At 40.2% G+C, this 23,234-nt stretch overlaps 2 protein-coding genes across 2 annotated transcripts in view; both read right to left on the bottom strand.

The window, feature by feature from the left end:
* Window positions 1-23,234, bottom strand: part of osbpl6 (oxysterol binding protein-like 6) — a 792,463-nt gene that overhangs the window by 313,098 nt on the left and 456,131 nt on the right. The window lies entirely within an intron of this gene.
* On the bottom strand, window positions 14,044-20,614 carry hoxd3a (homeobox D3a). Its single transcript, XM_037686970.1, has 4 exons — window positions 20,565-20,614; window positions 17,032-17,091; window positions 15,004-15,585; window positions 14,044-14,847 (listed from the first exon to the last, which is right to left on the bottom strand). Exons 3-4 carry the CDS (start codon window positions 15,473-15,475, stop codon window positions 14,096-14,098), a joined length of 1,224 nt encoding a protein of 407 aa, XP_037542898.1. The 5' UTR covers window positions 15,476-15,585; window positions 17,032-17,091; window positions 20,565-20,614; the 3' UTR covers window positions 14,044-14,095.

The following is a 23,234-nucleotide window of genomic DNA, read 5'->3' as shown; positions in this document are numbered from 1 at the left end:
ATGGTATGGTATGGTATGGTATGGTATGGTATGGTATGGTATGGTATTCATTATGAATGGATGTGAACTGTTCATTTATGTCGTGTGTTGAGAGATTGGAGGACAAAAGATGGACTGATGATCAACCATGACAATTTTTTTTAAAGTTTTTAGGACAAACAAACATTTTTTTGTGTGAATACAGTGTAATTTATAAATGACCACCATGAGTTTGATTCTTGATAATTTATCAATGAATATGCCTTATATGACTTATGGTTCAGGAAACTTTGTCCTTTGAATTAAACTTTCCACACTGATTAATGATCACCAGCTTTACTTTGGGGTCTTGTTAGAGTGAAGTAACATTTTGAAGTTTTCTCTTGTGTTGTTTGTTTGTCTTGTTTGTTTGTTTTTCTTCTATCCATGCTGCTGATCTCATACTGCTGATTTATTTCATGCTGCTGCATTCATTCGTACTCTGCTCACATAGACTCATATTCGTGCTGCTGCTATTCGGTGTAATATTTTTGTACTATTGGTGCTTAGTGTATTCATACTTTTAGCGTATTTCTTAGTTCATATCTTAGATCTTACAACTGGTTTTCTTTACAATGTATACTTGGATGTAACTGGGACCCTGTGTACACAGATTCGTTCCACCACATGTACCACGTATGGTGTGAATGACAATAAAGAACCTTGACTTGACTTTTGTTTCTTTTCACTGTTGTTTTATTTCTCAATCTATAAGTCATTCATGATGCACTTTTTCATGTGTCAGTATTTGTCATTTGTTTTAATCATTATGAGTCATTACATGTTAAGAATTCAAATAAAAGCAGAATACATGAACATGTGTGAATCAACACACTACAAACGCAAAGTCAGAATGTGCAGTTGCACACTTCATTTACAGAAAACTTTATTAGAGCTTTGAGCTCTCCCAAAAAGCCAAAAGCATAAAGCTTTAGTGTGGTCTGAAGAATGGACTTTGATCTACCAAGTTCAAAAAATAAATCCTGGCACTCAAAATAGGAGCATTTGAAAGTATCCACTTGGGGATTTTACACAAAAAATACTATTGCTGTTGTCTCCTTAGAAGGCCAGGGAACAAAATAATTAGGTATTGTATTATAATATGTATTGTATTGTATGTATTACCATTATATGTATTGTATTGAACATTTTTTGAAAATAATTAGGTGTATTATGCAATGAACATATTATGAAATGTAAAGAACTGACAAAAAAAGTTAAAGGAAGTTGAATAATGTCACCATAGTCAAGAACTTTTAAAAATGTAGCTTTAACAAGTTTCCCTTTTTTCCCCTGATATAAATTAAGACAGGTCCTATTTTGCTGAAAAATCCTAATTTAACCGCCAGCTTTTATTGACAAAATGGTTAATATGCACTTTAAAAGAAAACATATTGGCCTGGCAAATGCCCTATTATTTGTTAGCTCATACTCTTTAAATAAGGTTTTCCGCTAGTGTGGAAATGACAATATTATCTAAGATCTGTGAATGATTTCTGGAAAATGTTATAAAGTTTGGATGCACTCACATTCAGCACCAACTTTAAGCCTCACAGTGTTGCCTGTGGCTGCTGAAAGACTGTTTGAAGCTTGTCACCATCTTTGTTCAAAGCAAAGCCAATGGAATAAAGAATGGTGTCATCTGCATAAAGAGACACTTCAGATGTATACACAATCATCACAAAGTTATTAAGAAAAAATGAAAAAGAAAATAGGACCTAAAACTGAGCCTTGGGTGACTCCTAACAGTTTTCATAAAAGTACTTATATCTGCAAAACTAGTGTTATATTTGAAAAGTTACTTCTAAACCAACTCTTATCACTAACCACCACATTTAACCAGATGATGATACATATGTCTTTTAGAATTTGGCTTCTTGTGGCTGCCACTGATGAGTAACTTCCTCACATGATGAGTAAAAGAAATACTACCACCAAAGCAGTGCTTGAAGTTATAGACAAGCTGTGGAATGATAGTCAAAACTTTCTTGAATGAAATGTTAACTTTAATCCAAAAACTTATAAATATGGTTATTCATTCACCAATCCATCTCTTATATCTAAAAGTCACAGACTATTTTACTGAAATAATGTGTCTGGGATTACAAATGAACACCACACAGGATCATTCTTTATCCAGCAGACAGATTAAATTCCAAACCCTGTTACTGTAATAGGCACACTTGTAGCTCGCCATGAATTAGAGCTCTAATTATATTAGGTACTATTTTAAACAAAATAACACATTTCTTATGATCCATAGGTGTAATTTATAGCAAAGCCAGGTTCATTTTCTTGGGCAATCAATTTCGTGGTGTAGCAGAAGACTAATATAATTATGTAAAGCGCTGAGAGCTGAGTATCGCAGTCAGCACAGAAGGGTTTTTTCAAGATAAATGAAGATGCAATTTATTCACTCATAATTTCATACAGAAAATGCCATAAAGCAAATCCTTATGAGCATCAAAAAAGAGTTGGAGCACTAACACCTTTTGAAATGGACTACCAGGCTATTGCAGTCAGGCCTCAGGGTAATGTATGAATTACCTCAGGTTTCCTCACATCACTGAGTTATCTTTCAAACAAGGAAGGAGGAGAAGAGCCTTTTGGCCAAGCCCTCTAAATCATCCCCACAGGAGTGAGTCATTCATTACACTTACAATTATATCAATATCACCAACACAGAAGAGCTGTGATAAATCCTCTCACACCAGTTTCTGTGACAGAGTGTGTGATCCATGTAAGGAGATTCTTCAGCTACTGTTATTTCTAACACAGTGCGGGTACATTTCCTGTGCAGTTAACATGTTTATTGGTTCAACACGACTCATAGAAACACAAGCTGAATAAGTCTCAGATGAATTCTTGTAGTTATTGCATAACTTTTTTATCCATTTTTTTGTTCCAGATCAATCATTTATCTGAAAAGGCTCTCATGTTGCTGTTTCAGTTGATTTTTCAGAAGAAGGCTTTTTTTTTTTTAATGTTATTTGAGATGTTTTAGATCTGGAAAATTGTGCAATTTGAGCAACCTTCAGTAAGTTCAATTTAACCCCTTACTCACCGAAGAAAAGAAGAAAAAAAAAAAAGACACTGAATGAAAATTGTCCCTGTCTGTTTGTCTTAGACCAATGGTATAAACATAAATGATGTAGAGTTAATAAAGAAAAAATGAAATTGTTGTTTAATAAACAAAATGCACAGAAATAATGCAAAATTCTTAGGTGAAGCAACTAGGATTTAAAAGATTAATATAAGAACATGCAATACACACAAATGAAAAGAACACACAATGAATGCAGGACAAACATATAAATTTAGTTTTACAGATTTGTAACTAGGTATAACTAATTATACTAAAATGTGGCACAAAGTGGACAAAATGAAGATAGATAATCACATAATAGTGCAAAAATTAGCCCTAATGAGTACAATTTTAAAGGGATAGTTTAGACGTGGGATTCTGTAGATTATGAATAGCCAATATCCTACCTGTTGTAGATAGCTCTTTATGAATCTCAGACTGGAAAAATAAAGTTTAATTCTGACTAGATGCGCTTAAGATTAATCAGAGGAGTGCAAAATGTGCTGCTTTTACAAAAAAAACTCCAATATTAAATATTTCAGTGATTTCTTAAAAAAAAGTTATTTGGGCAGAAATATTTTATTATTTTCTGTCAGAAGTGCTCCAGACTGTATTGTATATGCTACAGCTATTGTCTGCTATATCTGCAAATAACATTGTTTCGACAAACTATAGGTTGCTCAAAAATTTATTGTCATAGACAATTGCTTTTTTTTTTAATTAGTTTATTTTTGTGGATTTGATTTGAAGTGGTTTACCACTGTGTTTTCAATATTTATTTTTGTAGTTGCATGCTTAGCTACATTTGGTGTGAATATTGTGTTTTGTTGAACAGCAGCATAAAATGTATGTCTTTCTGTGCTGCTGGAAGATAGTCTTTATGGCTGGAGAAGAAAATTTTGACAGGACCAGTGCTGTGCTTCAAAACAATGTTTACCGATGACATTGTGATCTGTGCTGAGAACGGGGAACAGATGGAAGAGAACTTGAAGAGGTGGAGGTATGCACTTAAAAGAAGAGGAATGAAAGTCAGCTGTAGTAATACAGAGTACATGTGTGTGAACAAGAGGGATGCTGGTGGAACAGTGAGGCTACAAGGAGCAGAGGTCACAAAGATGCAGGACTTCAAGAACTTGGGGTCCTCTGTCCAGAAAAATGGGGAGTGTTGTAAAGAGGTGAAAAATAGAGTCCAGGCAGGATGGAATTGATGTAGAAAAATTTCAGGAGTGATTTGCAATAAAACTGTCAGCAAAAGGTCAAATGAAAAGTTTAATATACAGTTGTGAGACCTGTTATATTGTAGGGTCTGGAGGCAGTGGCATTGACAAAAAGACATGAGAAAGAACTGGAAGTAGCAGAAATTAAGTTGTTGATATTCTTCTTAGGAGTGACAAGGATGGATAAGATTAGGAATGAGATCATAAGATGTACAGAACAGGTTGAACAACTGGGGGATAAAGTTGGAGGCCAGACTAAGATGGATTGGACATATCCAGAGGAGGGACATTGGGTGTAATAGTAGAAAGATGTTAGAAATGCAGCTGCCAGGAAAAAGACAAAGAAGAAGGCTAAAGAGGAGCTATATGGATACAGTTAGAGAGGACATGGAGGTAGTTGGAATGAGGACAGAGGATGCAAAGGACAGAGTGAGATGGAGAAGGAAGACTCACTGTGGCAACCCCTGAAGAGGGAAAAGCCGAAAGAAAAAAAAGTGCTGTGCTTCACACTTTTCCCACAGGTTCAGCACCACCAAATAGACAACTTTATAAGCCAATTCTGCCAAGCCTTTATCCAGAGATTTGGGCCTCTTTCAGAATATGCATGAGTGTGATGTTGTCAAGGAAAGCTCCAGCCCCTGGGCAGTCCCAATTGTTCTGGTGAAGAAGAAAGATGGATCCTGGTGTTCGTGTGTGGACTATCGGAAGCTCATTGCCTTCACACATAAAGACGCCTACGGCTTAGCCCAAATAGAGTCTCACCCTCACCAGCCTCACTAGAGCCACCTATCATTCAACATCGGACCTTGCCAGTGGGTTCTGGAAGGTAGAAATGGACCCAAAAGATCAGGAGAAGACTGCATTCACCATTTTCGTGGGCATCTATAAGTTTCAGTGGATGTACCTGTATGCAATGTGCCAGCCACTTTTCAGCATTTGATGCAAATGTGCCTAGGGATGCAGGTTCATGAGTCACTCTTGATCCATTTGGATGAAGTAATAGTCTACTCTCCTGATTTTGACTCACACCTCCAGCATCTAGAGTAAGCTTTTGAAAAGTTGGTGGCTCACAGCCAAACATTGTTAGCTCATAAATGGAAGCTGTTTCAGAAAAAGGTAACTTGCCTCGGTTATATTATCTCCAATGATGGGGTTTTTACATATCCCAAGAAGACATCTGTGGTGTGTAACTGGCCTGTTCCATCTATGGTCAAACAAATGTGTTCATTTTTGGAGTTTGTGGGATACTATTGGAGATTCATCAAGGGCTTTTCTAAAGTAACTGCCCTGAATGAACTCTTGGTTTGTGTGGCTGGCCTGAAACAGGGTAGTATTGTCAACAAGCTTACATGCTGCCAAGTTGCATTTGAGAATGTAAAATCTATCCTGTTAAGTGCACCTATTTTTGCATATTTCTCAAGGCTTTTCCATGTGTCCACCAATACCAGTTGTGGTGGGCTTTGTGCTGTATTAGCACAAGTGCAGGATGGGAAGGAAAGGGTGATACATAGTCAAAGTCCATGTCCACCTGAAAGTAATGATCAAAACTATAGCTCTTTTAAGTTGGAGTTTTTGACTCTTAGGTGAGCAATTGCTGAAAAGTTTTGGTATTAACTGTGGGGCCACAAGTTCATTGCTCACACAGATAATAACCTGCTTGTCCATCTAGACACTGCTCTTTATTTATTATTATTTGTTAACCTTTATTTAACCAGGCAAATCCCATTGAGATCACATATCTCTTTTGCAAGGGAGGCCTGGGCCAGAAGGCAGCCTAACATGCATGTTTTTTGGTTTGTGAGAGGAAACCGGAGTACCCGGAAAAAAGTCATGCAAGCACGAGAAGAACATGCAAACTCCACACAGAAAGACCCCAGGTCCAACCGGGGATTGAACCCAGAACCTTCTTGCTGTGAGGCAACAGTGCTAACCATTAAGCCATTATGCTGATGCCACTGAACAGTTGTGGGTAGCCCAACTGTACAACTTTGATTTTGAGTTGAAATATCACTCTTGTAATACAAATTGTAATGCTGACATTATTTCCTATATGCCACAAAAAAGTTGGAAACAGTAATCCACTAGTCAAAAGTTTAGGTGCCATTGTAGGCCCTATTACAACCACTAAAACTACTGACAGATGGGAAGACTGTCAGAAAGGAGATGAAGCGACTGCCAAGGTGATGGAGTGGTTGTGTGGAAAGAATTCCCCAAAGGTGTGACAGAGGGACAAAGAATCACCTGCCAATACTAAATTGCGTTAGTAGAAATGGCTGCATATTAAAGATGGTGTGTTGATGCAGAAGGCCCAAGAAAAGGGACAATACTGGATCTATCTCAAACTGTGGTCCTATTCAGTAAGAGGCAAGGGCTGTGGAAGCAGTATCACAGGGCCTCCGGTCATATGGGAGCTGTAAAAGTGGAAGCCTTTTTAAGGAAGGCCTTCTACTGGCCAGGGCTGGGGCATGATGTTTAACAATGGACCTAGGTGCATGCTACTTGTGTTCAGAAGAATAAAGGCCCAAAGCTGAGGGCCACTTTAGTTCCTATCCTTAAATTTACTCACTGTATATTGGTGCAATAGACTACCTTTCATTAAGTCAACTGGCTGATGCATACCTATACTTATTAATTGTCACTGACATTTTCTCAAAGAATGGGTGGGCCATCGCTACTAAAGACCATACTGCAGCTACAACTAGTAAAGCAATGTGGCACAGCCTAATACAGATTTGGAGGTGGCCAGAACAAATTCTGTCTGACTAAGCAGAAGCTTCTGAGTCCTCCCTGGTAGACCAGCTGTGAATCTTTATGGTTGTTTAAAAGTTCACATGACTCCTTACAGAGCCCAAGAAAATGGGGATTGTGAAAGATTAAATAATACCCTTTTGTTTTTGTTGACAGGGCTGGACTCAAGTGACCAGGTACAATGGTTTGATCATCTGCCAGTCATTCTTCAAATGTACAAAAATACGTTGCACAAGACTACTGAGTTGACGCCACATAACACCATTTTTGGTTGAAATACCAGACTGCCAGTGAACACGGTGGTGGGGTCACCAGTGTTGACCCCAAGAATGGACATGAAGACTAGGTGCAGCATCATCACCAGACCTTGTTGAATATGTATCAACAAATGGTATCCAAGACAACCAACGAGTTCCAGACAATCCAGTAAACTCTGATGCGAGACAAGGACTGGTATGACCAAAAGACCAGATTTGTCCCTTTATTGCCTTCGGAATTCTTAGACAACGAGAACAAAGGCAAGTTGGCATCAGATTGGCAGTCAAAGCCCTATGTTGTCCTAAAGCAACTATGGCCAGGCCTGCCAGTGTTCTGGATAAAGCCTGAGAGGTAGGAGTGGCCAATTAGGATGATACATAGTAATTATGATCAGCCTTGTCTCCTCATTCTTCCCAATCAGCCACAGAAAACAGTCCAGCATACAGAAGAACTGAGTCCTGCCATGCCAAATTATGTAAGATTTATACCTATTTTGCTACCTGTTACTGTGCCCTCAGCTGTTGTCCCTCCCATAGGGGTGTGAAAATAGTTCTGCCAGTATCTCCCCCTGTGGAGTCCCTAAGGTAGAGCTCCAGACAGGTATGGATACTAAGTTGTTGTTGGGATGACCACAGTCATAAAGGTGGAGAATATCAAAGACATTTGGTGTGTTTTAGATGAGTTAATTTGCTTTATAGGGGGTTGGTTTGTAATGTTTTACAAGTATTATTTCTATATTTATTTTTGTAGTTGTATGTTTTGCTGTGTTTGGTGTAAACATTATATTTTTCTCTTGGCCTTTTCACTAAGCTCATCAACAAAACCTGTTTTACATTGCTCCTTTCCTTGAACGTAATGACTGCTGCTATATCATTGGAGGAGAGAGAGAGAGAAAACATGGGTCAGTCCTGTGCCTATTTGAACTGGACATTCAGGATCAGTTGGGGGGGAACTGGAGAGACGGAGGGAGTATACTTCACACTGCTTGTCTCCTTTCCTGCATGTCTGTCTACTGGGTCCATGGTGAGGTGTCAGTGTTATGGTCCTGGTTTCATTGCTCAGTTTTCAGCTAAAGGAAAGTGCACATTTTGCCCAATACGGGGTGTGTGGGTGCAAGTGGGATTACTTAAGTGGTGATCAGGCCTCTTCTTAGTCCCTGTTCCAAATTTATTTTTAGAACATCTGGTGGAGAAGGATGTGGATGTGCAGCTGGGATACACAGACTCTCACCAGTGCATGTGGTTTAGGAATGCGGACACACAACTCTACTTGCTGGTTTGCTGGCTTAGTCGTCAAGTCACATTTATTTATATAGAACATTTAAAACAGTAACTGTTATCAAAGTAACAAAGTCCATGCTCAATAATCCAGGTATATAATCCAAAATTTTTCAGTCAGGTCATCTGGATAGTTTCAAAATGATATGTTATCAAAGTGCTTACCAAAAAAGATCACACCATCAAATATTAATAACAAGATATTACAGCAACGTGAATAAAAGCATAACAACATAAAATATAATGAGAAACAATGAAATACTAAATCAAATCACCCTGCGTTAAATGTCAGGCTTAGAAGACTGACACTGATCTGTACCCCTATGTTGTTAGGACCAAGCACTTCCTACCGGTATTGTGTCGTCATCTCACTCTGCTGGTTTGAAGAATATTGAGTGATTGAACTATCGATGGACTGTGCTTTAAGAAGTGAGTCATGATGAATGAACAATTGGGACTATTCCTTGTTAAATGGTGTTTGTGAAATCAATTTTGCATAACCCTTTTTCAAAGATTTTAGCTCATCCATCCATTTTAACAAATTATTTATATATACAGCAGCACGGTGGCACAACTGGTAGAGCTGCTGCCTCTCAGCGAGCAGGTCCCTGGTTCAAATCCCGGTCCAGGGGCCTTTCTGGGTGGAGTTTGCATGTTCTCTCCGTGCATGCGTGGGTTTTCTCCGGGTACTCCGGTTTCCTCCCACAGACCAAAAACATGCATGTTAGGCTGATTGGTAACTGAATTGTCCCTAGGTGAGAGTGAGAGTGAATGGTTGTTTGTCTCGTTTGTCTCTATGTGGCCCTGTGATGGACTTGCGACCTGTCCAGAGTGTACCCCGCCCCTCGCACATTGATTGCTGGACATGGGCATCGGCGACCCCCGTGACCCAAAATGGATAAGCGGGTAAAGATAATGGATGGATGGATATATAATTTTATTTTATTTATTATTTATTTTTTTTTTGTTAATCAGCAAAGGTTGCGTTTGCTACTTTGTCTATTTATCTCCAGTTCACAAAGCGTTTGCGTGACGAGACGGTCAAGCCTAATTTGTGCAAAAAGCAGCAGGCCGCGGGGGACATTTTTTACACTGCAGGTAAGATATTTATTGTTCAGTTCTTCACAGACCCCAATTGAAAAACATTTGAACTGTCTCCTTCAACACAGTGCAATGTTTCTATAAATGTAAATTTGATAGATAAATAAATAAATAACTAAATAATAGTGCTCAAAGTAAAAAATAACCGATAAAAAAGAAGAGGGGCCTAAAGCATGAAACAAAAGCATTTATCATGAACTAAAACATGACAACAACCACAGAGGAATGCAAAATAACTGAAACCATGTCGCGACACAGATTGTGGTTTACGGTTTCTTTCTCAGTTTTAGTCCTTTTGTACTAATCCTTCTATTTGCTTAATTTTACATTGATTGACGGACAGCTGTGAACCATAGACTCCCCCACCCCCGCCATGCCTCCACCCTTAACCAAATGCTGAGACATAAACATGATGTGATGCGTTTGCAGCAGTTGTAGCACAGATGCCCACCCCAGTGACAAAGTGTCTGTCTCTTCTGTCCATTTCCCCCCACCCCCACCTTACACACACCACACACTGTGTGGTAAATGCTTAATGGCAACAAAGGCTGTAACAGTTGTATTCTCTGACATTCACATCCTCTGTCACCATTTACAGCAGGATCATTTCTGCAGCCTGATGTCAAACAAATATGCAAAAATTAAATATTTAAACACTTTTTAATTATGGAAATCTGCAACCTGCTGCGAGGTCCTGAGAAAACGTATTGTCTTTTAAATTGTCTAATGTCTTTCAATAACAACAAATGAATTGTTGAGTGAAATAAAACACAATGAATGCATGTTTTTATTTGGAATAATTAAAACCTTATGTGACAAAAAAAGACTGTATATTACAAGTTTATGGCAATTTTACTGGAATATCAGAAAGGTTGTCATACACCAATATCATGTTTCCAGACTCATATAGACCTGATTTTAAAGAAAATGAATGCCTTTTTATAATCTAACAATACAATTGTTTTTATTCATAGAATACAGTTTTAAAACAGTAATTTTAATTAACTTCAGTAACAAAAAAGCTATTTCTCCAGCTGACAGAAATGAACTCTTTTACTTCAGTTGCAAACAAAGATGAATTCAATTAACAATAAAATGTGTTGCAAAGTTTTTAAGATCAGAACATTTTTTTTGTTAGTTCAGTTAAAGCATTAGCCATCAGGCTGTCGTTCTATGAACGAAAATAAAATAAGTTGTGCAATTTTACACAAAATAAAACATTAAAAAAAAAAAAAAAAAAAAGTTCTCTGTTCTTCATCCCAGAAACGAACTGGTGCAGTTTTCTCAGGAGGGTTTTAAAGTGAAAGTCTTGTTCCAGTCAGTTTGTTGTGATTTTTGGTCCAGAGCTCTTCAAGCCTCAATAAGATGCAGAAAAAAAACAAAAACAGCATAAGGCGTTTAAGAACGAAGCAAGGGGATTACTTTTTTTTTTTTTACATTCTAAAAAGCATACACAATTATCCAAATAAAAATAATAAAAACTGAATTTGACTTGACTGCTGCTCACTTGCTCTGAGTCCTCATCCTCCAACACTAACGAGTCCTTGTTCGTGTTCTTGTGATGATGATGATGCTCCGTGGATGCTTATTTCCTCTCAGGGTGACTCCAACACTTTGTATGAAAAGCACTTTCGCCCTCGGTGGTCTCCGTTTTAACCCCTTCTTGACCATTAATCTTTACACTAGCATGCCCTGCAAAAAGCAATCTAACAGAGTCATCACATTCATGTTGTTTCTGGTTAGAATATCCTGAGGAGAGAAGTTTAAAGGCTCTTGTTCCCATTAATAGTTGCTCTTCAGTTCTTCTTCATATGTAAATATTGGGCTACACTTAGGGGGCGTGGCCTCAACGGCTTTTGGCCAATCAGATGCGCAAACTGAGCTCCGCTGCTTGCTTTAAGAACCGTTTCTTTGTTTTATAAGACTGTGTTTAATTTTAAAAAAAAATCCTATTGGTAAATAAAACAAAATATTCAATTAAAGCATGATATAAAAAAGTGCTTGACTGCAAATTTAGCTAAATCAGTTCAATAGCATCCTCCATTTAAAGTGGTTTTATTCTTTGCACAGCAGCTTTAAGCAAAGGAAGTAAGGTGCAATTTCCAAATGAGGTGAAACCTTTTTTTTTTATTCTTGTTTCTGCCAAATCTGCGGCAGAATCTTTTTGCTCCATTAGACATTCTGATTTGTATTATTTCCTCCTTGAATTTCCTCTTTATTTCCTCCTCTTTGTAAATAACATTTTTTATTAAATTTGAGAATGATTTCTTGAGGAAAAGTATGTCAGATTTTTGTCTTTACCAATTTTTCATGAAAAGGTCTGCACGTTTTGCCAACGTTGAATAATAATAAAATTGAGTATAGCTATTTTTGAGCACTCAAGTGTTCAGTAAATGACTTGCTCAGTGCAGAACCTGAATCGGATTGAAGCTACAAAGAACAAGAGCCCAGCAGGGTTAAAATGGCCGCCACGAATTCACTGAGATGATTTGCAGCCTTTTTGCAGCACAATCCAAGCTGCTTCTTATTGTGAAATATTACATAAACGCTCCTATTTGATGGCTTCTCACTGCGTGTTCGCTTCACTGGATGAAAGTTTTTAAGAGATCAGGGTGACTGTGAACCTGCGCAGATTTAAAGCATCACATCATGTCTCTGACAAGAGTTTCACTTGCCATGCGCTCCCAAATCCCCCCAAAATCTATCACATTAGAAATTATGAAAATGTTATCCCATTTTTTTTACCCCCATCCTCCCCTCCACCTCCACCAGCGTTCAGGATTGGCCCGTGCTCGCGGTTAGAAATGTGTTTCTTGGATTTGGAATGCAAATGCTTTGTTCAGGAGGAGGAGGGAATCAGCGAGGAGCCTGAAAGCGACGAGTTTTTGATTAATGAGCTTTGAAATGGCTCTCCAGGAGCAATAAAGGATGAACTGCTCTCTCTCTCTCCCCTTCGCTCTCTCTCCCTTTTCTTTTCTTCCTCTTTCTCTCGCGCTCACACATGCACCGCCTCAATGTCATAGCAGCACCGCGCATTTTCTTCTTTTGATTTTTATTGGCACCAATCTGCTTTGTCTTTTATTTTGAAAGGCCGCGCCTCGCTAATCAATGAGACGGTCGGTGATTATAGACTCCCGGCTTTACAGGAAAGATTGGGCCTATTTTATTCTTGCATGCCCGTGCACGGGTGGAGGGGGAGGTAATTGTGGCCGAGTTCTTAAAATATGATAAGTGACATGTGGAGGATGCAATAAGCCCACAGACTCACTTCCCCTCATACCAATAAAACATCAGCAACCCCGAGAGGCTTTTATTTCTCTAAAATGCACTTTGCATTGGAGGCGCAGAGCGTTCTGATGAGCTTCAGATCTCCTGGTGTCTAATTATTGATCGCGTGCGTCTGTTTGGGTCATACAGGAAAATGATGGGAGTCAATTCTCCTGCACAAAACCATCACAAAATGCAACAAAAACATACAAGTTTAAGCACTTTATTTACAAAATGTTAAACACAATAAAATATAACATTTCAATAGCATCATTAATTTGTGAAAACTGAATATAACAACAATGGAAGACAAATAATCATAATAATTATAATGAACGGACTAGCACAACGAAATGACATGCTGGTGTGTTTAATATTTGATTCTTTGATAGTTTGTCTTCAGGTCTGACACCAGATTAACCCAGGACACACATAGGCTATAAAATGTCCCATTTGGATCAGATTTACAATCCGAAATGCTCCTTTTTGTTCCCTCCCTTCCAATAATTGCAGCATTTCTAAACCCTGTTTTCCATCAAGTGCTCTGCAATCCACCTTAATGCAACAAAACCCTCTTATAAATACTCGCATACGTAAATGATAAATAATGTGCAATACAAAAGCAAAATAAAATAAAATTAATAAATATGGTATAGTGCCAGAGATTATGCACAATTCAATAAATAAGGGGTGAGGAAAAAATGAAACAGACCAAAAAAAAAAAAAAAAAAACCTAAAAAGTTCTCTTCTCTAAAGATGAGCTTCTACGTTTGTGATCTACAAGACTTACCTTCAGGTCAGCTGAAATAGTCAAACATTGCGCATTGCACTTTAGAGTAAACAACAAACAAACAAACAAAACAAAATAAAACTATCAACAACCAGACTATCGTGCCTCTGCGCTTTCTCTGGATATTTAAAGAGAAAATGGACAAAGTTGCGTTATTTAGAAAATAATTACACAATAGCATTAATAGTAATATCAATAATACTGTAATAATACACACGACTCGCTTGGAGTGGAGTTAATAGACTAGTGAGGTAATAAAAAAAGAGCGCAACGTCATTTTGGCACACACACACAGGCACGCACACACACACACACACGCTCACGAGGAACGAGATTACAAATGCGTGAGTTTAGGCGCTTCCTGAATCCTTCCCTGAGAAACTTGGTGAGAGGTGAGGTCTGTGTATGTGGGGTGGGGGTCGCACGGTCCGTGGTGGTGGTTTCCTGGGATCTGAGCGGCACAGCTGTAGTCCACGCTGGTGGATGAGGGGTGGGGAAGGTGGCCGAGGTTGAACATGGGGCCCGAGGCTGGCATGGAATCAACAAAGTTCCCACCCACGTAAACAGGGCTGCCTTGCAAATTGGCGTTGGCAAAGCCTCCGTTGCTCTGCATGCCGTGGTGTTCGTACTCGGAGCCCGGGTAGCGCTTCTGTTGAGGGATGCAGCCGCCCAGCGGCGCCGTGTACGCGGCCAGGCCGTACATGTTCTGCTGGGGTTTGGCGAATGGCGGGGGCGAGGGCGCGTCGTAGCTCAGGCTGTTCACGTTTTGGAGCTGGCCCGCGTATCCGGTGTGGTTTGGGCCACTCAGCGGCGGGCTCCTGTCCGGAGAGTGTCCCATGGGGGAGTGCGCCAGCCCTTTGGACTTCTGGTCCTTTTTGTATTTCATCCTCCTGTTCTGAAACCAGATCTTGATCTGGCGCTCGGTGAGGTTCAACAGATTGGCCATCTCCACCCTCCGAGGGCGACAAAGGTAGCGGTTAAAGTGAAACTCCTTCTCCAGCTCCACGAGCTGCGCGCTGGTGTACGCAGTTCTGACCCGTTTGGAGGCTGGTCCCGGTGGGCTTTTCTCATCACTCACCTCCCCGCCTGTGAAATGTAATGAATGAAAAAATAAATAAATAGCATCATCTTTTGAGCATTATGAGTTCAGCAGCACCTCAAGGCCCATGCAGTCACACATCTCTCTCTGCCGACCCCCCCCCCCCCACACACACACACACACACACACAGCACCATCCCTACCTGCAGCAGCACAGTTGTTGCTCTTCTGCTTGGAGTTCTGCCGGGTCTCCTTCATCCAGGGGAAGATCTGCTTGGTGAGGGCCGGGTTGGCAGCACCGGAGGCGCTGCTGGAAGGAGACTTCTTCTTCTGGGACGCAGAGCTGTTCGAGCTTGGGGAGGACGCAGACAGCGGGGGCGCCTGCTGCTCTGAAATGCTGTTCACCTGGCTGCTGCTGCTGCTGCTGCTGCTGCTGCTGCTGCTGTTGTTGTTACTCTGACCGCTGCTTTGCCGCATGCAGTCTCCATTCAGGTCACTGTCTTTGAGGGCGGGTGGCCGGACCGCAGAGGTCTGGATGGGGCACACCGAGCCCTGGTAGTCACTGTCAATGTTCGGGTAGGACTGGTGTGCTGGGCCGTAGTTATAAGAGTCTGGTTTTGAGTAAGTGTAGCCTCCAAACAGTCCAGAGTTGTCGTAGTAGGTTGCTTTCTGCATTTTCCCCTGTGGATTTAAAGCCAGTAAGACGCAGCAGGTCTCGCCAATGGCATGGGTGTTGATGGTTATTCACGTGACTGGTATTTCCCACAGCTGCTCCAGTCTGTGAGCTATGAAAACAGAAACATGTCACTCATTACAGCTGCAGACATCACATCCTTGGTTATTGCTGATAAGTGCTTGAGAGTCAGGGTTGAACACAGAGAGCCTCCACACTTGGCCCCTCAAAGATGTAAGGATGATGTAAGTCGTTGAGGTTTTATCACAAACATCAACTTTTCATCACGCAGCATTAAAGTCGAGACTTAGTTTAGAGCCACTGCAGCTACAAAGGAGTTAAAGTTTAACTTTTGCTCAAAGAAGGACCCTCTGGGAGGCTTTAGTGGTCTGACACAAATAAGCTGAATCAGCATTTCTCTCGCTCTCTCTCTCACTCTCTCTCTCTCTCTCTCACCCCCCCCCACCCCCCCACACACACACACACACACACAATACCCTTTTCAGTAGTCACAGGCCTCACAAAGCCCACCGTGCAGTGATTGTTCCCGCGCACAGGCACTTGGTTCCATGTTTTACGCGCGCAAGAAGCTGCGTTTCTGCTCATTTAGACATAAGAAGAACATGTGCGCGAGTTAAATACTTCGTTGGCCTCCTTCTAGGACATTCTCATCCTTTAGATTTCTGATTGAGCGCGTGTCTTCCTGCGTTCTCGCGTTGTGCAAAATGCCCCCACCCCCACCCCCAAGAAGACAATAATCCGATAAAATAAAAAAGAAAAAAAAGAAACGGATGATCAGATGTATTGGTGAGAACTTTGTAACTAATCTGAAACAAAAAAATACCAAAGCCCCCTGTAACTGTATGCTGGTGGCTTTAGGAGATGCAGCCCGCGCCGTGCATGACAATTGCACCTGTCAGTGTGGACCGCGGGCAAAATTTATGAGCGCAAATGTTCTGGTTGTAAACGGCCTCAGAGAGGAATGAAAAGCAAAACACTCCTCAACACCCCCAGAAGCCGTGAGAGGTGTAAAACCATGAGCGTAGGAGGAAGGCAAGGGGCAAGAATTTCATACTTGGCGACTTGTGGGTTTATAAATGAAGCCTCCATCCTGGCTGAGCGCGAGTCTGCAGCTCGACGGACACCGAGCTCACGTCGCTTTGACGCATCTTGTTCTTGTGGATACAATTAGGACATTTCCCCAAAATTTCCTCCTTATTTTTTTATTTATGCCGAAGACTGCAAACATGATGGATTATTCCTCCTCTTTGACAAAAAAGGGTCGTACTCAATGGATTTAATTCAAGCGAAGCTGAAGAAAAAAAGGGGGGGGGGGGGGGGAGTATTGAAACTGGACTCTGGCCCTGCGTAAATAATTACGCGCACTGGGAAAGTTGGGGCCATTCTTCATGCCACTTCTCGTGATTTAAGCCTCCTGTGAAACTGGGAGTGTAAATATGCAGCCTAATAACGGATCGCCCCTCTCGCCTTGTTAGTACTCGTTTTTTATTTTTATTTTTTTTCATTCATTTTCTTTTATTAAAGAAGTTTTACTCACCGAAATCTGCGCAGATCTTTTGTATATTCCTCACGCATTCATCACTGCCTCCATCTCGACCTGGAATACAAATACCAATAAATAAAACGTCTTCTCATTGGCTGTTTATTTTTATTTTTCCCCTCCCCAACCTCTGATTCGGAGCAAAATTGGATAAAAAGAGCCACATTGCTGTCCTTATTTAATTTATGCTCAGAGAAGCGGAAATAAAAAAAAACGTTCCCATGATAATCAATTTTTAAAAATATATATCTAAATGAAAGTAATCATTGTCAGCAACGACCACCTGATTTTTCTTTTCTTTGTTGAAGATGTTGCCTTCAGTTGCTTGCGAATGAATGAAAAGTCCTACATGTGCACTTTCACACAAAGAGGCCGAATATCTAGCAGCCATAAGCTGTTTTCAGGTGACCTTTGGGTCAGTTTGCATTAAGACCAAGTTTAATGAACAACGAGCATTTTCTTTTTTCCAGCTTCAAATAAAAGTCTCGAGCAAAATCACATCAGTCTCAGAGCAGAGGTGCGAGCAGGCGGCAAGCGAACCAGAATTAAACCTTGTCTTTTTCCTGTCTTTTTTTTTTTCCACTTTTGAGGATATTTGATTTTAAAACACGAGCTTTGTTTTTATATGTGTGTGGAATATTTGGAGATAATCTGCGCCTCCAGTTGCTGTTGAGCGCACTGAGCAGACAAGCTTCTCTTTTCACACCGCTGTGTATTTCGCCTACGCGCTGTCACGGTAAGTTTGGTGCACACAAAGGCTCGGGACTCAAAGTGGAGTGTTATTCTCCCACGGAGTCGCTCCTCCAACACGAGTTCAAACCTTCACACTCTGCTCGTGCTTCACATTAAACAGCTCGTGATGGTAAAGCTGAAATTAGACACGTTGCACTTGGGGAAAAAAAAAAAAAAAACAACACGCAAAAAGCAAATATAAATATAGCTGTTGCAATGTCTGTTTGTGCAAAATGCAGCACAAATGCTAAAATACATTTTTGTTTTTGAGCTTTAAGGCTATTTTAAAAGCATCCTCAGAAATAAAACAATAAAATAAAAGTGGCCACCAACGAGATGACATATAATAATTTCAAACCGGATGTGCGCTCTAAAAAAGAGAAAGAAAATAAAGCATTACCTTTAGTGAATAATAATAATAATAATAATAATAACATTTTAAAATAAATAAAATGGAGCCTTTTGATTTAATATTCCTCATACTTTAGTCTGGTAATTCTTTAAATCACCCAGTATGACACTGTGTGTGTTTAATATAACGTTGCGGGCTAACGAAGCCATATTGTAGAAACCACATAAATCACAGGAAACGCCAGTGTGACGATAAGACAACAAATTAATGTGATTTACGATCCAGGAGTCAAAAAAAGAGAAAAGTGTCTCTCCTTCTTCCCCCTCTGAGCCGGTTTCCATAAAAAAAGGAGAAAAAACAGCTGAAAAGCTCATTCTGTCGATAATATTAGAATGGATAAGAGTTTATATGAATCTGCAGCTCCATATCCACCACATTCACGCGCGTAGCCTCCTCGGATGAGATGGAGCCTAATATATTTCATTGCATTGTATTAACCCGTGGTTAAAGGTTGCTTTGTGCCATGCAGTTGCTTACCTGTGCATCAATTCATCATAACGCGCTCCTTCCTCTCACTTCCCTTCTGCAGCCTCTATATAAGAATAAATCCTTCGCCTCTTTGTCTGTGGACAGTGCTGTCCTAAACCTGATCTTGCTCTTTTTCAGACATTTCCATACACCAGTGGAGACAGAATTCCCGAAAGAATGGAAGGACTCGCGTTCAGCTACCAATAAAAAGAGAACAAGGTATCCTTATTCCAGAGGAGAAGAAGAAGAAGAAGAAGAAGAAAAAAAATCACTGGCAATCAATCAAGCACTGGAATACAGAGGCCTGCATTTGCAGCCATTGCATTAGGATTTTTTTGGGGAGGGTGATTCGGAAGCGTTACGATGACAAATCAAGGCACTGCCTTTAGATAGAAGCATATTTGTTCACGTGATTGTTCTCTTCTTCAGCCTCACCGGTCCATTTTGATAAAGGGTGGCGTTTATGTCCTCTCCGAGCTCTGTGTGATTGTGGAAATGTTCCCCACGCCTGCTTCCTTCCTCAGGATTTCTGCTCGCCTCCTCTTCAGAATTTACGCGCACGCTCCTTATTTATAGGAGACGTTAATAAAGCACATTTACGCGTGTTTAGCTTCCATCATTGCAGCATCTTTACGCAATGCATGCGTATAAAACCATTTGCCATTTTCACGCTATAGCAGGCTCTTTTCTCATTTAATTTGGTGAATGTAGGTAAACAAAAACAAGCAGGAATTTCCACAATATAACGAATAAACGGAGGCTTTTACGCACCATTTCCACGTGCGTTTTTAAGCATGCTGAAAACTGGACTGTCTCCTTTGTGTCGTTTAAAAATGATTTATGGAATAAATGACGTGTGAGCTTTTCTTGCAGCAGGGCATGGATTGTATTCAAATAAAGCACATTATCACCCTGCGTTTGTTTTGTGTCTGCCTGCACACCCTGCTGTATAACACAAAGAGACACAGAGCCATGGCTGCTATTGTTTTCTGCATCAATCACAGACTTCATCAAATAATGGCAACGTTTAAAAGCAATGAATCCTTTAAAAAAAAAGGGATGTGCCAAAAGAACGAGGTTGCATTTTGCAAATATTTCTTTCTTTCTTTTTTCTTTTCTTTTCTTTTTTCATGTTTGGTGGATCCACAGGAAGAGACCGTCGGCTGCTTCAGTGCTTGGGGGTTTATCTTTGCTGAGAACAAGCCCAGAAAGGGATGCACGACTGGTAGCGCCGCGGCATATGTTCAGAGGGGTAATAAAAGTGAAAGATTTACAGTTTTCGCCGGCCCCCCAACAGCCTCGCACCCTTTAAGGAATTACTGAGAGTGATTTACAAGGAGGCAGAACTGTCAGGCTGCCCAAACTTCCACCACTTCTAAGAAATCAAAATCAAATCATCCCTCTCCCCCTCTCACTCTCTCTCACTCTCTCTCTATAGAAATAAGGGGAAAACGCATGAAAAATAAGCCTCGTGAGCAGTTAGTAATTTAATCAGAGCTGGTTCCTTTTTATTTTCCGATTTAAACGTTTCGTTTTATTTGCTGTTTTTAATAAAACGCCTCATTTGTTTTTGTTGTTTTTTGCTGCACAATTATTAAAAACTCCTAGTTGGATTATAAATATATAAAAGGATTAAATTAGCCCACTTGGGAGGACCAAACGAAGCTCTCCACAGCAAGCATCCATTAATATATTTCAGTGCCATCACTATCACACCCATCGATTCATTCATATATTCGTATATGCGTAAAAGTGCGCATTTCTATCCGTGTAAAGTCGGAGAAAAGACATGCGTACTGCGGCTTACACAACCCTCAGAGCGCTCACACCACACGGAGCAATTCATCAAATATCACGACACATGATATCGTCATTTACCAGCTCGGGCAACATGAAAAATGCTGAAATATTTACCTACCCGAGCATCCATCGGTTCAGACGTGCAGCGTTACAGTCGCGCCGAGAATCGGATATTATTTTCTTGGGGGGGGGGGGATCTCTTCAGTTTTCAACTCTGATAGAGTCCTTGCGATTAATGACGACGCGGTGTTTCTAGGGGGACGTGCTGCATTAATTATTTAGACAATCACGTGGTCGGGCACAGAGAGCCGAGTGGTATAGTCTCTGGATTATATCTCTGAATGCAGACAGCGCACTTTAATATGTCTTATAAGAAGGAGGGGGGGTTGGTTGGCTGGTTGGTTGGTTGTCTGGCTCGGAGAGGCTTCTGCTGGAAAACAGCTGGAAATCAAATATGGCCGGATGGAGAGCAGAGCGACGTTGTATTCCTGCACCGGGTGCGGTGTCATTGAGAATGGCACTGCCTTTGGCTCCCATTTATTGCAGCTCAGACATGTAGGTCAGTGTGGCTGTGTGCTGAGCTGCTCTGACCTGATAACAGAGAATACAGCCTTCATTTCAAGTCAGACTTTTTTAAAATTTATCCCAGAGCACCGGTGCTTATGTGAGCTGATTCCACTATAAACAGGAAACATAAAAAAATAAAAAAAAAACACAAGGATTTGCGCACAGAAGCAACAATTTATTAACTTTAAAAAGACTAGTGATGCATATTAGTTGAACCCCCCTCCCCCTCCCCCCTCACCCTGGGCTCGTTTTGTTGCATCTTTGTGCAGATCATGTTTGGCAGGATGGTGGATTGGAAGCATCATTTTGTTTCTGCCTCCGTCTGAATCTAGATGACAAGTGCTCATATTTCACACATCTCCTGCAATCAGAAATGCGCGAGCACGCGCGGTAAATCCGCGTGCGTGCTCAGTGGCGGAGAGGCAGCCGTCCTGAGGGATGAACACTGCAGATTGTCTTTCCACATGTCTGCTTGTGTCCCTCTTTGTTTGGATCAGGCTTGGTTCTGTGGTGTGGAGAGGTCGAAGGTCAGTGTTGCTGTGAGTCTTCCTCAATCAAAGCCCCAGCTTGAGGAAGGATTTGGTATTAACTTTAGTCTGAGTACTCTGTACTACAATCTGAGGTGGTGTTAAGCTCGATATCAAATTGTTGCATTTTATCAGGTGCACGAGCCATTTTCTGGTTCTGTTGAAGCACCATCGTCCCTAAAAAGTTATTTTTTTTTTGTTTGTGTTTGCCTTTTACAAGCAAAAAAACTAAAATTAACTGTTGATTTTCAATGTAATATATCTGGGAGGAAAGTTGTTTGTAAGTTTATGTTAATGTGGGAAAGAATACTTCCAATAAGCGGATATAAGGTGTTTTTACGCACGGCACACGCTCTTATTGATAAGAGCTGATGAATGAATGTTTTCCACATAGATTAACAACTTAGTTTTTTTCTCTAATTTCCCTCCATCAATAGTCTTAATCTATAATTCTCATAAAATATATGTTTTTTTTTTCAATTTTTTTTAAAAACTTTTTAGGACAGTTTGGTTTGATTTCAACGCGCATTTGGTGCATTTGGGAATCCAGCTCCACGTTTTGGCATTTTTTTTTCTCTTTTTTTTTTTCATTTACCAAAAAAAATAAATAAATAAATAAATGAAAAACCTCTACACTAAATTAATGAATAAAATAAACATTTTAAATATGAGGAAAGTATACATACCTGGCTGCTTCAAAGGGGAAATGAAATTCTTGAGCGAAGAAAATGAACATTCAGAAAAAAAAACGCTTTCATGCGAATATTCAAATGCATAATCAGTAGAAATCTTTATTATTATTGTTTTTTTGTTCCATATACTTCTCACATCTCAATGCTCCGTACAAGGTTTAAAAAGTAGGTACAAAAAATCTGAACAGGACAAACAAAAGAGACTGCGTGTTGACATGAGACAAATAATGCAGCTGGAACTTCCTCGGGGGGCATAAATACTGTTAAAATACACAAATAAAAACTGTATGATTCACTGGCCCTATAGAAAGGAGCTTTCATTTTTCTTTAAAAGAGTCCAACTGATTTTTTTTTTTTTCTCTAAGCAAAGTGAGGAGCGCCTGGGAGAGAAAATGCTGCCTGTCCGGCGGGTCAGGGGGGTGCTGGGGTCAGTCCTTGCGGCTGAAATGTGTCCCCTGGATGAACCTGCCTCTGCTGCTTTTGTCGACCTTCGGTTGAAATACCTTTTCAACTGTCTCAAGACTTCAGAGAGGAGAGCTCCTCAAACTGGGACAGCTTCTGGGCTTTTTTTTGTGTCCTCGGACAATGACGGTATAAAACAAAAAATATATATCTGTCTTGAAACGTGACCTGAAAGGGCCCCCCCTCAGTCCCTCAAAAAGCAACAAACAAAAAAGAAATTCCAGAAAAAAACTAAACTAAACTTTGTAAAACTGATAATGCACAACGGTTTGAACATATAATTTTTTTTTTTGGAATAATTAAAGTTAAACGAATGCTTTTTTTTGTTTGTTTGTTTTAATTAAAAAAATGTGTGCTGTGCGCAAAAATGTACACGTTTTTGAACAAATAAATATCAAGGAAAAAAAAAATCAACAATCATACTCGTAAATATTCAGGTTTTGTGTCCGATGAGGAACATCCGACATCAATTTGGTGCCATGCGGGAACAAATGATGGTTGAGGGTCTCAAATAGCGCGAGAGAAGCTCAGAAAATGTTT

Source organism: Nematolebias whitei, chromosome 13, assembly GCF_014905685.2.
Source record: "Nematolebias whitei isolate Nwh7 chromosome 13, NemWhi1, whole genome shotgun sequence".
Lineage (NCBI taxonomy): Eukaryota > Metazoa > Chordata > Actinopteri > Cyprinodontiformes > Rivulidae > Nematolebias > Nematolebias whitei.
The sequence above is the reverse complement of the archived record's forward strand: the minus strand, read 5'-3'. Positions and strand labels throughout refer to the sequence as shown.

What these genes read in the sequence shown, in the direction of transcription:
- hoxd3a (XM_037686970.1), bottom strand. Translation starts at nt 15,475, where the DNA reads ATGCAGAAAGCAACCTACTACGACAACTCTGGACTGTTTGGAGGCTAC. An exon ending in CAACAACTGTGCTGCTGCAG is followed by an intron (nt 14,848 to 15,003) that starts GTAGGGATGGTG and finishes TACATTTCACAG; the next exon opens with GCGGGGAGGTGAGTGATGAG.